Below are 14129 nucleotides of genomic sequence, written 5' to 3' on the forward strand. Positions count from 1 at the left end.
ACACTTGTAGTAAGGAAATCTACTTCCTTTTGCATACTAATATGTCTATTGCGTTTTTATAAAGTTGATAAATGCCTTGGCATGTAAGTATTAGAGATCAGCAAGAGGCCAGCCAAAAATCACTATCTGCTGTTGCTGGAACAATGCAATGGTGCTTGTACAAAGAGGTGCAGTAAGTATTAGGCTACTTCCCCAGGAAATGTTTGATTTTTATAGATATCCTACTTTTCAAATAATGTATAGTTTCTTCCAAGACTTAAATTGGGGGGTGTGTGTGTGTGTGGATTTTTCATGCCACTTTCATCTTTTCTGTCATTATTCCAATTTTTTTTATTGGTTGTATAAAGAGAACTAATTTGATGTTTGTTTATTTTGACAAAATAAAACAAAACAAAACAAAATTGATGTTGCATGGAATGCAAAGATCTGTTTTTGCATGACATGTATTCTGCTTTAGTTCTGTACTATAGTAATCATACCAGTGGGGAAAAAACCCACACTTGGATAGCAAAAAGAAAAAAACCCAACAAACCACCACCAGTGAAAAATACATGAAGGACTCTGTCAGAAAGAAAAATAGGTGGATTCAAACCATGTTTGAGCTTAGTAGTGAGTATTCTCTGGAGAGATCTATGTACTGTACTTTTAAATATACTTAAAACTTTTAACATGTGTTTTACATTTTCTTTAAAAAAAGCATAGTGATTCCAGGTGATCCTTAGATTTATCATAAAACTTTGAGAAAATTCCATCTATTCAGTTATTCTAATTCAGTAACTAACTTTTGAATAGTTTCATAATAATAATGTGCATTTAAATCAAATGTGAAGTTCTCATGTGTGTGCATGGTTTGGAAAATAATATTTTAGTGGAAGTGATCAATGGGCTGAAAAGATCTGATGAATTTGATCATTTCACATGTTTGTCGGGGTAAACATTTATTTAGACACAGCTTTTTGGTTATCTAAAAAGTGTGTCACGACACCTTTAGCAAGGACAATAGCAGTTCATGGGTATCAAGTTGTGCTGCCTTACATTGTATCTCTGAATATTATGAACAAGACATGAATTGGTAAGTAAACACTAAACAGGCCCCTAGAAAATAGTACTTTAAGAAAGAAATGCCCAGTCCTTTCTGAGAGAGGAATGGAATGTAAGAAATCTTTGTTAGCATCACATGGAGACTTGAAAAAATACGCCTGGTTGGGTTTTTTTGTGTGGAAAACTTCTTATGGAAATAATGTTGGACTTCTAATTATGCCCATCATTTGTATAACTCTGCTTTACCAGTTCCTCATTTTTAACTGGAGCTGAATAAGGCTACTGTTCAGCAGTTGAGGAATTCTGTCCCTGACTTACAAAAATAAACTTATTGTTAGAGCATTATAAAAATAGTAACATTGGATCACACAGTGGTTATGGAGATCAAATGGCTGCTTCTTTCACTGGTAGTAAGCAATAGATAACTGTAATGCTGAAGCAAGTGTCCCACAAGGCCAATGCCTCATTTGTGTGATCAAATTTTGGCACGAAAATGTAGATATTAAGTAAGCAGATATAGTATCTCTGTTTTATATTAATGAGTTAGTGTTTATTAAGTTTGAACTTGCTGAACTGTGGAGTCTAATATTTTTTTTTGTTTATAAAAGAATGTCTGACATGAACAGGGTGAGGGCAAGATTTCCAACCTCACATTCTTCCGACTAATTCTTGGAAGTTGGGAAGGACCATAGATTTTTTTTTTTAAAAAGGATTTTTAAAGCATTCCATGTGCTAGCTGCTGATAATGATTTTCAGTCATAGAGGGGTTTTAGTGGCTTTCGTGACAACCCACCCTATTTTCTAATGCATAGATGTCTTCATGAAATTACCACTCCTGAAAATTTCAATGAAAGGCATTACTGTTAGGGAGGGTTAAGGAGGTGTGGGTGTGTGGTGTATGGCGGGGAAGATTTAAATCCTAGAAGCCCTGTTTTCTAGGTTCCTCCCCTCCCAAGCTCAGAGCAGTTCATTCTTGAACTAACTTGTTGGTAGAATATACATTGTGATTAAAATTGGCAGAGTACTTGATGGCCTCCTATTTAAGATGCAATATTAAAAGCTGCCCATTCAGGGATCTAAAAAAAAAAAAGGATGTACTTGGAATCAATACTTCAATTAATAATTGCTTCCTTTTGAAAATAAATGCAAAGCAGTGTTCATAATACTACAAATCCAGAGGTTTTCCCATTAACAATTATTCAGCTCAATAACATGAGACAACAACTGAAATCTAGAATAAATCTGAAACTCTGCTGAGTGTGTAAAGAGTCCAGATTGTCATTGTTTGTTTGTCCCTTCATAAAACCCCACAAACAAACCTTAATTCTGGAAAACTCATAATCTTAGGAAAACCATACATTTATAGTAAGAATTTAAAATATGCAACTATACTTAAGAAAATCCAGTTATTACCCTTATGGTGCAGTCAATATGTGAGACTTGCGTTTGAAGAGCTGAGTAGTAAAGCAAAGATGCAGCTACTTAATTTACCTAACATAAAACCAGAAACAAATAAATGCTTTCTGGAGTGTCTTTAAATGATAGATTAAAGATTTTGGTTAAAAAAACAAAACAAAACAACCAACTCTGAACCAAATCCTAAACTTCCAAGATTTCCAAATGTAGTCAAGAATCCCATGAAGACTGAAATGTAAAGCAGTCTCAGATTTAATTCACTTTATTAATGCAAGAAGTTTGCAATTTAAAATAGATGGTGAAAAGGTTTAGGATTGGATTTTAAAACAAAGACCTGAAACTTCTGGAGGCGGCCACATCAGAATGAAGGGAGGGTAATAATTGGTGTTTTCTGTTGGCTGTTGCTTCACTTCAGAGCGTATTTCAGCTCTCACACACATGCAAGTATACACGTCCTCCCCACCCCCCCAAAAAAAAAAAACCAGTGGAACTTTATTTTCATTTTTTCCAGATGTTTAGAGCCATGGGAAAAAACCTGACTAATGAATATATAAGAAATTTTTTGCAACTGAGTGTTTCTCCAAAAGGACAGTTTCTTGACTATAAGGATATTTCTTTTCTGAAGATGGTCACTGCTTTTTTAAAATAATATTCTATTTTGGACAAATTATAACGCGTTTACCTTCTTGACTGTGGTCATGTTGTTGTTTCATATTTCCAAAGCTTTCTGTAGTTTCCACTGAATACAGGAAAACATCTGGGTTCAGAGAGAGGAATTTGCCCCAGTAGATGTTATAAAACACCTTGGTTTTTTTATTGGCACCTTTGGAAAAAAAGTATTTTAAAATCAGGTAGTCAAAACTACAGGAAACATGCAGGTAAAACACCTTAGAAGGAAATTAGATTTAACGTGGGTTTGGTTTTTTGTCAGCTGGTTTTTCCCCCCCATCCCGAGACTGGGCTTTGCAGATTTTTGCGTATGTTCTGTATGTATAAATGGAGGAGGTATTGGAGAACTTGTCAGCTGTAGAATGGCTGTTAATCTTTTAAAAATCTAGATTGGCTATTCAGATGTGAAAATAGATGTTCATACATCTTAAAAGGAGACTGGTTTGTACGTCAGAAACCAGTTACACTACATTTATTGGTAAGCTTCTTATGACCCATTGATAAGGATGTCAGTCTCCAGCTGAGCACAGTGCTTCTGTGTCCCCTATTTAGGTTTGCAAAGAACGTAGAGCCAAAATTCCCCATCAAGTCTGCGTCTGGTTTTAACCATGCATGGATAGCCTGTCAGCAGAGGAAAAAATAACACATCTATTTTTAAGTTAGCTGGAATTCTGAAGGCACAAATCACCTGGTATTGCTGAGCAGCTTTGGCTGAATGTGTGCCCTGGTCACAGCAGGGAAGCTGCTTATTAACCTTTGCTGCCGCCTCCTGACCGGTCGGTGGTGATGCCTCTCAGAAGGGCTGAATGTGCTAAATTCCTTAGGAGTTTGGCCTAGAGTAGAGAAAAAAGTATTAAAATTTGTAATCTTTACATCAGCTCGTTTGGGGAATTTAAGAGCAGTTGTAGGGGTGATTAATTTGTGATTTTTTTTTTTTTTTTTTAAGTAGATGTGCTCTTGTAAAAAAGTCGATACAGTCAAAGTCTGAAAGGTAAAACCAGTAGCTTCAGACACTGTGAATCTAGCAGATTATTTCACTAATTCATTCCTAGCACTGTGTCCTGACGTTGGGACTGAGATTAAATACTGAATTGGAAATATTCACACGAAATAACGTGTCAGAGCCTGTAGGGTTCCCCCCCCCCCAGTAAAGCGATTTACACTTCATTAAAATCTGTAGCAGAATGAAATGTTTTCTGTTTGAAAAATTACCTCAGTGTTAGTTAGCTCTGATGCCATCACCCACTGGAGTGATTTTGTGCTGTCACGTTAATTACTTGTCCCTTGCCAGTGTTACATGGGCTCATTCAGTAACATTGTTTTCCTGTAAGTATTCTTTCTAAGGTTGTGGTATTGTTTATCCTGCTGGAATAGCAAGCTCTTTTTATTTTTTTTTCTTTTTTCCTGTGGAGGATTAGAAGAGGGCTATACGAGGGCTTTTTTCTCTTGTTCTATATGCCATTTTAGTCTCTACAACCTGTGTTCTTTGTCACAGTCTTTAGTCTTCATCAATTAAAGGTAAGGCAGATATTGACCCTCAAAACAAGTTTCAACCAATGTTTTTAGTTTAGTTCTTTTCTCTTGTAGGGTCTTTTGTATGTTCAGGAGTCAGAAGTTCCAAGATTTTATTTAAACTTGGGGAAACAACAAGTTAATAAAAAACTATTTTATCTTGGTAAGATTACATAAGTTAAGAATAGATACAAGATTTTTGTAGCTTTTGTTGATGGGAGTATGGAACAGCCAATGTTATCTCATTGGGGAATTCTCTTAAGTTAGTACTGTCTACTGAACATGAGATGAATCTCCTAGAAATCAGGCAATACATGTTGCCTTTTTTTAATTTAATTCCTGGGGTTTTTTTCTGAAATAGGCATAGTAGGTATACAAACGTAGTCTATACATACACACAGTAAGACTTTGAGTGGCTTCAGAGCAGGTGAGTGATGATAATGGGCCAATCATTGCATTAATCTAATATCTCTCTCCAAACAAATAGACCATTGCTTGTCACTTGCCAAGAGAGTGTTTTATTCTAGATGGTGTCGGCATGGATGCTTCAATGCCTCCTTTATTTACTGTTAACTAGGAGCTGCATTGTTCAGAAATTCTGTATTTTTAGAGAATTATTCTTTGCTTGTGAATAAAAGGAGATTCTAGAGTGTGGTTTGTAATAGTGCTGGTCCAGGCACCCTTGTGTTTTTTAAGGCACGTGACAGAGTGCTCTCTGTCTGCTCAGCATCTCTCTGAACTGTACGGTTTGCTGTAAGTTTTTAAATCTGTTTGAAAGAATGCATAATGTGTTTCTTTAAAAAACAAACCAAATCCACAAACAATAACAATAAAAAACGAAAACGCCCATGAATCCCTACAGTATTCATCCCATTTACTTATTACATTATGTGACATTTACAGAAATCATAGTTTTTATTTGGTAATTTAAATTACTTTGGATGTTTGAATAAACGTGCTTTTATAGAAAGCTGCTCTTGAAAATGTGTTTTTAATTAGATGAAAGGTTAAAATGATCTTGGAAGTATGTCTACAGGATTTAAAAATTGTGGTAATTACCTATTTTCTGATAATATTAAAAAAAAAAAAAAAGAGTATTTCCTCCAGATAATTTTGCATGAATGTAAGATCTGAGCTGTTACAGGTTGTCTTCAAAGTAGTCATTTTGACCAATTCCTTTCAAGATTTGACATTAATTGTCCTGTTGTGCTGTTTTATTTGTTTTTGTAACCTCTGAGGAATTACCAAGGAAGAGTTGGACTGTATTTTTGCTTATTTTGACAAAAATTCTTTTCTCCCCCCAGACTTGAGGAAAGACCAGCTCAGTTCAGAAGTTAACTACAGACCTCATCTTAATTTCCCGGCGGAATTACATTTGCAGGTGCCCAGTCCTTCAGTAAAGAGGTAACTAATACTGGCATTAATTTACTATGTAACAGTTTAAGAAATACTGAATGCCATTATATGATAGTAATCAATATTAAGCGTGCAGAAGTTAAGGTACTGAATATTCTTGGCAGACAGTGCCTTTTGTATTTTACATAATTGATAGGGCGAAATGCTCTCTGTCTTTGATTTTGATGCTATCAGTGGAACAAAGTAGCTTACATAGTTTTAAACCATCTTACCAGGGTTTTAATATTTTTCTGTTTTGAATTTATATACTGCAACAGGCAGTGATTAAAAGATTTGTATTTAGCACAGTAACCCTATAAAGTTTTAAGTTTGGCAGATGGGAGAAAACCTAACTTCTGTTTAGAAGCTGCTGCCATACACCTGTTGTTTCTAGTTTGAACTGTGAGTGCTCAGTACCTCCCTTAAAATTAAGAACCTAACTACAAATTTAGCACCCAAAAATAAAATCTAGTATTTGAAAAGTGGATGTATCAGACTGAGCCACAGGTGTGCTTGGAAGAGAGCAGACGTCATGTTTGACATAGTCCTGAATGTTGAAGGAATTTGTCTTACCTTACAGATAATCTCTTGCAGAATTTTGGGGGGACACTTCACATTTTAATTGAAAGAAACCTTGGAGTGATTCAATACTTTTATTTTAAAGATTTTAAGACTTTTAATCAAATGGCTGTATGTTAAGCAGATCCTAGTTGTTCAGTCAGTTTGAATATTTAAGCACTGTTACCAAGGCTGTCTCTTGGGAAAAAAAATTAAAAATCTTGGGTTGTTTGAGCTTTTTCTTATGTTTTTATCGATACTGACATCCTGTATGGTTTTGTACTTTTTAGAGCTGAAATATCTGAGACCAATAGGAAACTATTCCCATCATCAGCTCTACAGCCAGTTCTTAAAGACATTGTCAAGTCAGAACCTAGGAGCAAGGCAAATGAACAGAATGCTTCAGAGTGGCTTAATCCAGACAAATTTGAGAAGGTGAATGTGCCGGTATATTGTGCTGATGGTGTATCCCATCCCTATACGGAAAATGTCTGTGGAAGGAAGCTGATCAACAATGACTTTCACTCCTCTTCCCAGCTGCAGTCTCATCACACAAAAACGTTTGGTCCCAAGGTGGGGTTGTCACCTTGTGTGCCACAAAATCTGTCAGAAAGGCCCATGGTGCTTCCCCCTGCCGGTGAGCATGCCGGGCACCCGCTCCGAAGGGCAGATGCTCTTTGGGTGCCTGAAGCAGTGTACCAGAATCTTCCTCCCCCTTTACCGCCGAAGAAATATGCTCTGAATACTTCACCAGGATCAGAAAATAGCTCGGCAGCTGACGTAAAATCGATGGAAGTGTTGCAAAATAATCCTTTAAGGCAAACGGGTACACCTTTAAAATCCACAGCAGAAGCAAGCGTACTTACAAACGAACAAAGGCTTAAAGAACCATTTCCAGGGAATGAACTGTTTGTTCATAAACCGGATTCTCCACCCCGCTTACCAGTTAATGACTTTTGGACTGTGTCCGAAAACTTTTTAAAGAAAGGATCTCGTCATACGGGACCAAGTGCTAGCTATGTGGACGGCAATGATAGCGTATCCCTAACGACTTATTTTTCAGTAGATAGTTGTATGACCGACACATACAGAATGAAATATCATCAGAGACCCAAGCTGTATTTTACAGATAGCGGAAGCTTTCACAAAGAAAAGCATCCTCCACCAGCTGGAGCAGAACTGAGTGCTACGTACCATGCTACTCTTGAGCCCAGGCGTCCCACATCTGAGCAAAGGTACAAGGCAAATGCAGAAGGCATACACTGCAGTAGATAGATTCGTGTTAAAAAAATAAATCTGGATCTGACTTTTGTATTTTTTGTAGTCTGCAAGTGGGCACAAACCTTGAATCTCTGTGTGAGGTGGGTACAACTAGGTACCCAGTCGACTATGCTTCGGAGTTACAACTGTTTAAATGAATATGCAAATAGAGGTGAGAAGAGGAGAAGAGGTGCTAAACTTCTGGTTCTTTGATTTGTTATTCTAGTTGCCTTAATGCTAACCTCTGTTACTCAGCTTGTCTTCTACAGTTTGTATTAAAAATGGTCCCTTTGGGTGTATGCATCTTACAGCAGTGGGATCAGCCAGATGTTACTAATTTTGTAAGATTTACTTAGCTGCAGTTTAAAAAGCATTCCTTCAGAATGTGGTCACAACATATTTAGACTAACAACAGAAATAAACATACTACCATACAGAATGCAGTAAATGTAGCTATAATAGAGCAGTATTTGTCCTGATAGGAAGCAGGAGGTGACGTGGATTTTTTTCAGCTGACTTCTCCGAGTCTGTGCTTTCACAAACCTTAAAGTGTCTTTAATACAAGTTTACCCAGAGAATTTCTAACTTTTTATTTGAAAAGCCTTAATAATAATAATAATTCTTTAAAAACTGTTCTGGTTTGCAAGTGTTAAATAAGTTTTTCAAAGGGAGTTCAAGTAAACTGCAGTAAGAGACTGTCCTATTAATATACCTGCTGTTAGTGTACATTTTTAAATGCATTTATCAGATTTGTTCACCCTATAAGCTATATACTTTAACTTATTAACCTTAACCCCATAAGCTACAGATACAGCTGAATAGGATGCTAATTTTGAAATAGTTATCATGGAACTACGAAAGATTAATTTTATGAGGTTTTTTTAGATATATTTACTACTTATGTTCAGTTCTGATTTATTCTACAATTGCATGCAAAGTCAATGCTGCTATTTATTGAATTTCCTATTTTTTCAGTTTGACATTTTGAGGAATGTTTAATGGGGATCAGTCATTTGATTTTACTGACCTTTTTTTCTATTCAGAGCAGTCCTACACGTGGATATGTTCTGTCTCTGAGCAAATCGGGCTGACTGAACCTGCAGCCGTTCAGGCTGTTGGTGGCTGAAAGGGCTCGAAGAGAAGAGGTTCCTCTCTCTGCTCTGGCACTCAGCCCTGCAGTTTTGGCAGCTCTGGCATCTACGTGTCTTTTGTTAACCTGACTTATTTCAGTAACAAAGAGGAGGATTTATGTGGCTTTTATTTGGTGAATTAGTTCTGTGCACTGGTGTGTTTAGTGAGTGCTGAGGCCCAGCACATGGCCCAGTGAGGACGGCTGGGGAGGAAAGAAGGGTGGACAGGATTTCACTCTCAACAGCAGCCCCGAGCATTTGAAACAACTCACTGTGATTTGCAGTGTCAGAGGCAGGGGCCGAGAGTTCTATTTCAGTCTTACCATAACACTGAACGACGTATAATTTGGATCTAATGTCAGCAAAGCATGACACAATCCAAAAAGGCTAAATTTTACTGTTATCCATATTAAGAGTGTTAACTTAGGGTGCTGCTGATATACATCTAAACATCAATGCCTTTTAATTATGAAAATAATGCAAGACAGTTAAATATGCATCAGACACTCTTACTTATACTTGCACTGTTAGTCAGAAAGGCTTTTTTATGTTTATAAACCATATGTATTTTAGTGCTTCAACCAAATGTTGGCAATTGTTTAGCACAATTATCCAAGGTATACATTTAAACAGTAGTTTTGGTTATTCTGTGTCAAGGTCGGGGGGGTTGTGTTTTTAAAATTACATGTAACTTACAGTAGAACTGGAACACGATATATGCAACAAACCAGGTATCTCAGATTAATCTTATTTCTACGTTCTTGATCAAAACTTGTAGCACTTGGGGAAAAAGAAAAGATTACATCAAGAATTTGTAGTGCAAATAATTATTTGTGTTTAGGTATGGCTGCTGGTAAACAGCAACTTTAAAAAAATTATCCTTTTATAAGAAAATCAGTTGAATACAGAAGAATCTTGAGAATGTAAGAACTTGGAAGATTCCCAACTAATATTTTTGAGAGAGGTTTCAGAACCTGTAAATTAAAACTTTTCATCTAGCAATGCTACGTTATATACATAGCCAGTTAAGGAAAACTCTTCTAATACTTGTGTAAAAACAAAGATTATTGGAATTTGTAAATAATGTATAATTTGTAAAATGTTTTGCAAAAATCTTGTATTTAAAATGACAGTATTTTTATGTATGAATAGCACAGCAACAACTGTGAATGATGTTAGAACACTTATTTTTAAACATGTATAGCAATGTTCATACTTCTGTACAACAAGCAATATGAATGCCTATTACTGATACCAATGAATATGGCTTCCAGTAAGCACAACTGGTAAACTTATTTCTAAAGTAGCTGTGGTAATTTAGATGTACTTCAGTCTCCTTGCTTTGCTTGAAACAATCTTACCAGACAACTTTCTATGTGACCCATGTTTACTGGGTATTTAATTATAGTAAATAGACAGCTAATTGAGGCACCTTTGTTTTTATATTTGACTCTGCACTCCATGTATTTACGTACATAATATTTGCTAATATGTGATAACTTGTTTTAACTTACCTAGGGTGCCTATTTATATTTTTATAAATGTCCCTTTCTGGCTATAGATTTGTATAAGAGCCTAGACCATTTTTGTAACAGTGAAGACATTAACAAGTCTTGTAATTAATATATTTTTAAGTCTTTAGAATTATTTTCTTGCAAAGTTCTGCTTGTTCAAACTATCAGATAAAAAATTAAAATATCTTTGTCGTCTTTTTGTACTCTTCAGAACTACATTTTTAAAGGCACTTTTTTTTTAGGAAAACGTAAAGTGACATATAATAGTGCTACTACTGGTTGAAAGTTTTGCAGAGATGTGGTTTGGGTTACCTTTTTTGAACAGTGACATTCATCCTCTGAAGTATGTTTATCTATTAAATCTAGGTTTCTAAATACCTATAAAATGCATAAAGCAATCTTAATACCATAATCCTGCAGCTGTGATAACTGCTTGATTAGTTACATAAGCCTTCTACCTTGCTACCTTTGCTGTTATTACTGTTAAGTGAAATTTGCCTTGATGTATGGATTCACATGCATGAAACAGCTTGAGTACAATGCATCACAAGCCTGTGCATTTGTTAGCTTTAAGTATTTTCAAGCACAACCTTATGCATCAGATCTGACTACAGGAGAAAGCTAAATACTAGAAGAGTACTTGAAACTTTTTTACTTTCTGAAGGCGAGTAAGGCTTCTCACCTGTTTTCCTTGCCAAAAGAGAAATGGAACATATTACAGTGCTTCCATGGTAGACTGTTCCCTTGAGATTTCCCTGGTGAAAACATGGGGTGGGGGTGAAGTAGTAAACTTGTCTTTTAGTAGCTTCATTTGAAGAACTGGAAAACCTTTTTTTCTATTTGTAAGACTTGCAATCACAGTTCAGTGCTCTTCTGCACCATGAGTCAAGAACTCTGAAACTGCTTATTTCACAGCCAAGATCATTAAGAACAGATGCCTGTACTTGCTGGCATTTAAGTGCAGATCTGACTCATAAAGCAAGCCCCTGTCAATGGCAGAATTGTCTTCAACAATGAAAGAAAAATAGAAAGCATGCACGTATGCTGACTTTAGCATCCCAAATGTTATTTGAGTGTAGCCTGTTTCCCTTTAAAGTGTTAGAAGATACTGAAACACTCTACACTTCAAATTCTCTGAAATCTAGTTATTTTATTTATTCCTGAAAAAAAAACACCCCAACAACCATGAATTGTACTTCTCAGAATTAGAAACTACTATGCACAAGGGAAAAATAAGAAAATGGAACCCCTGTCATCCATAGTTGGAAGACTGTCTTCTCTAAAGCCCAGTCAGCTGTTCCATGTACTTAGCTTCCTTTTCTCCCTCCTGAGAATGCAGAGACTCCTTGATTTAACACTGTTCTGAAAGTCTCCCTAGAGCAGGGCCTTCAAACTGCAGCCCGCAGGCCAGATATGGCCCCCCAGGGTCCTCAATCCAGCCCCTGGTATTTACAGAAACCCTCCCCACCTCCACCCTGCCAGGGGCTGGGGGGAATCAAGCAGCCGCAGATGACTGCCTGCCACTTAATGCGCCCCCTGTTTAAAAAGTTTGAGGACCCCTGCCCTAGAGGGAGACGGACAATTTTGATACAGCATGTGAAAGTTGAAACCTCTTACTTACCTGTTACTGTCTGCTTGGTCATCTGTGGCAGGTGCACGGAAAAAAGGGTACATCACCTGTAACCCACCAGCTAAAGAAGGCTGCGCTTGTAAGCTCACTCCTACAGTGCTTATTAGTGAGGAAAGCAGAACCTGTTCTATCTAAATCAGTAAGTGAGGACAGTATAAACAGTATAAACACTGTTGCTCTGCATAAAGGCTGGCATGTTTCAGAAAGCACTAACTGCTGAAGATAGGATCTCACACAGGCTATGGTGTAGAGAAAGGTGTAATAGAAAACCAAACAGTATCAAACCCTTGTGATTAACGCACAAAGTTACAGCTTTCCCAGCTGTGTATCATCGGTTGAGGGGAAAAGCTGACTTACAACTTCAATCTATGCAAGAGCTGGGTTTTTATTCTCAGCCACTCTAGTCTGTCCTTTTCAGTCTATTTTTATTCAAACAGTACATATCTTCACTTCCACTTAACAAACCTTTAGGCACTAATTACAAAAGCACAGTCAAGTTGTCTTACGTGACCTTTAAGGCACAGCTTAGAAAAAAAGTAACAGGGTACAGGTAAAAACCTGAACAGTAATACTTGTGATACAGCTACAGATACATTATGATACTAAGTATATATGTGCCTCTTGCATTCAGATGCAAGTCGAGTCTTGTTCCCGGCTGTTTATACTGCACAAATGTCCTCCTCTTCCACCGCCTGCTTGCATAAGGTGCATCCTGTGATTAGGTAGTAGCTCTAGGAGAACAGAAAGAGGCCGGTTACTTCTACAGTGTCGTACAGCTCTGCAGAAGATGCAGCGAACGCAAAAGAAGCATCAAACATACTTTCTGATTCAGGAAACGATATTTTTTTGTTAATAAAATAATCGAGCTGCTGGCTGTTTGGAATTAGTTTTGAATTTCTTCGGAGGCATCTGTGCTTCCCAGGCCTCCGGAGGCCAGGCTGCTGGAGCAAGGACAGCCGGAGCCGCCCGGCTACCGGCAGCGGGGCCTCGGCTCCCCCCATCCCCGGGCCGGGCCGGGCCACCCACCGTCCCTTCTCCCCCGCTCGGCCCGGCGGAGGGTGGGGGCAGCCCGACCGAGAACCGCCCCCCCAGGCCCGCCACCGCCTCACCTGGGCCCGGCGCCCTCAGGGCAGCAAGTAGATGAAGACGAATAGCGCCAGGTCGAAGAGGACGAAGAGCCACAAGTCCAGCCAGTAGGACTGCCCCGACAGCGACAACGCCCGGCTCCGGCGGCGGCGGCTGCTGCTGCTGCCACCACCCGCCGCGGCGTCCCCGTCCTCCTCGCCCTCCTGCCGCCGCGCCACCGCCTCCATCTCCTCAGGCTCCGTGGGGGCGAGGGCGGCCCCCGCGCACGCACCACCGGCCCTTCCGCCTGGGGAGCCAATGAGAGCGCGGCGCACGTACTGCGGCCACGCCCTGCGGCGCGCGGCCGGCACCGCCCTCCTCTCCTCACGCCGCGCCCCGCCCCGCCCCGCCGGCCGTTGGCGGCCGTTAGGGGGCGCTGCCGCGGCCCCCGTCGCCCCTGGGTGACGGCGCTGGCGCTCGGCCGCGTGCTCCAGGCGTGAGTGCCGCCCCCGCTCCCCGCTGAGGGGACACGGGACAGGGAGGGCGCTGGTGCCCCCCCGCCGGCGCTGGGCGCCGTGCCGCTCGGGGGGCGCGCTGTGAGGCGGCAGGAGCAGGGCGGCACAGGGTGCTGCTCCCCGGCGGCCCTCGGGGCGCTCGGCCCCCTGAGGCGGCGTGTGGGGAGGGGCAGGTGGGCAGTCCTGGCAGACCGGCCGCCCTTGTTCTCCTCAGCTGTGCTGGGGCTTTTGTGGCAATAAACGTTCGCAGGTTGTCCCTTTTAACTCCTCGGACAGGAGATGATGGATGCCCTGGAAGAAGCTAAAAGACTGGGAAATCCTGTTGTGAAGAAGTTGAGGAAAACTGAAATGGTTTGAAGACACACTCCTATCCTTGAAGATTAGTTGGAGCTTGTACACCCTACATAAACGTGAAAAGGTCAGT

At 39.5% G+C, this 14129-nt stretch overlaps 1 protein-coding gene and 1 long non-coding RNA gene across 5 annotated transcripts in view; one reads left to right on the forward strand and one right to left on the reverse strand.

Annotated features, from left to right (window-relative positions):
- The window catches only part of USP53 (ubiquitin specific peptidase 53), a 40618-nt gene extending 29937 nt beyond the window's left edge, over positions 1-10681 (forward strand). For all 4 annotated transcript variants that reach the window (XM_056357544.1, XM_056357558.1, XM_056357535.1 and 1 more), the window contains 2 exons: positions 5943-6042; positions 6882-10681. In XM_056357544.1, the coding sequence (XP_056213519.1) occupies positions 5943-6042; positions 6882-7866 (1085 nt within the window). In that variant the 3' untranslated portion in view covers positions 7867-10681. The remainder of the gene's footprint in view (positions 1-5942; positions 6043-6881) is intronic.
- A 1809-nt stretch (positions 10682-12490) lies between these two features.
- On the reverse strand, positions 12491-13626 carry LOC130157678 (uncharacterized). The gene is made up of 2 exons (XR_008824967.1): positions 13235-13626; positions 12491-12856 (listed from the first exon to the last, which is right to left on the reverse strand). It is a non-coding gene; the product is annotated as an uncharacterized LOC130157678 (long non-coding RNA).
- Positions 13627-14129: the final 503 nt, after the last annotated feature.

This window comes from Falco biarmicus, chromosome 1, assembly GCF_023638135.1.
Source record: "Falco biarmicus isolate bFalBia1 chromosome 1, bFalBia1.pri, whole genome shotgun sequence".
Classification (NCBI taxonomy): Eukaryota; Metazoa; Chordata; class Aves; order Falconiformes; family Falconidae; genus Falco; species Falco biarmicus.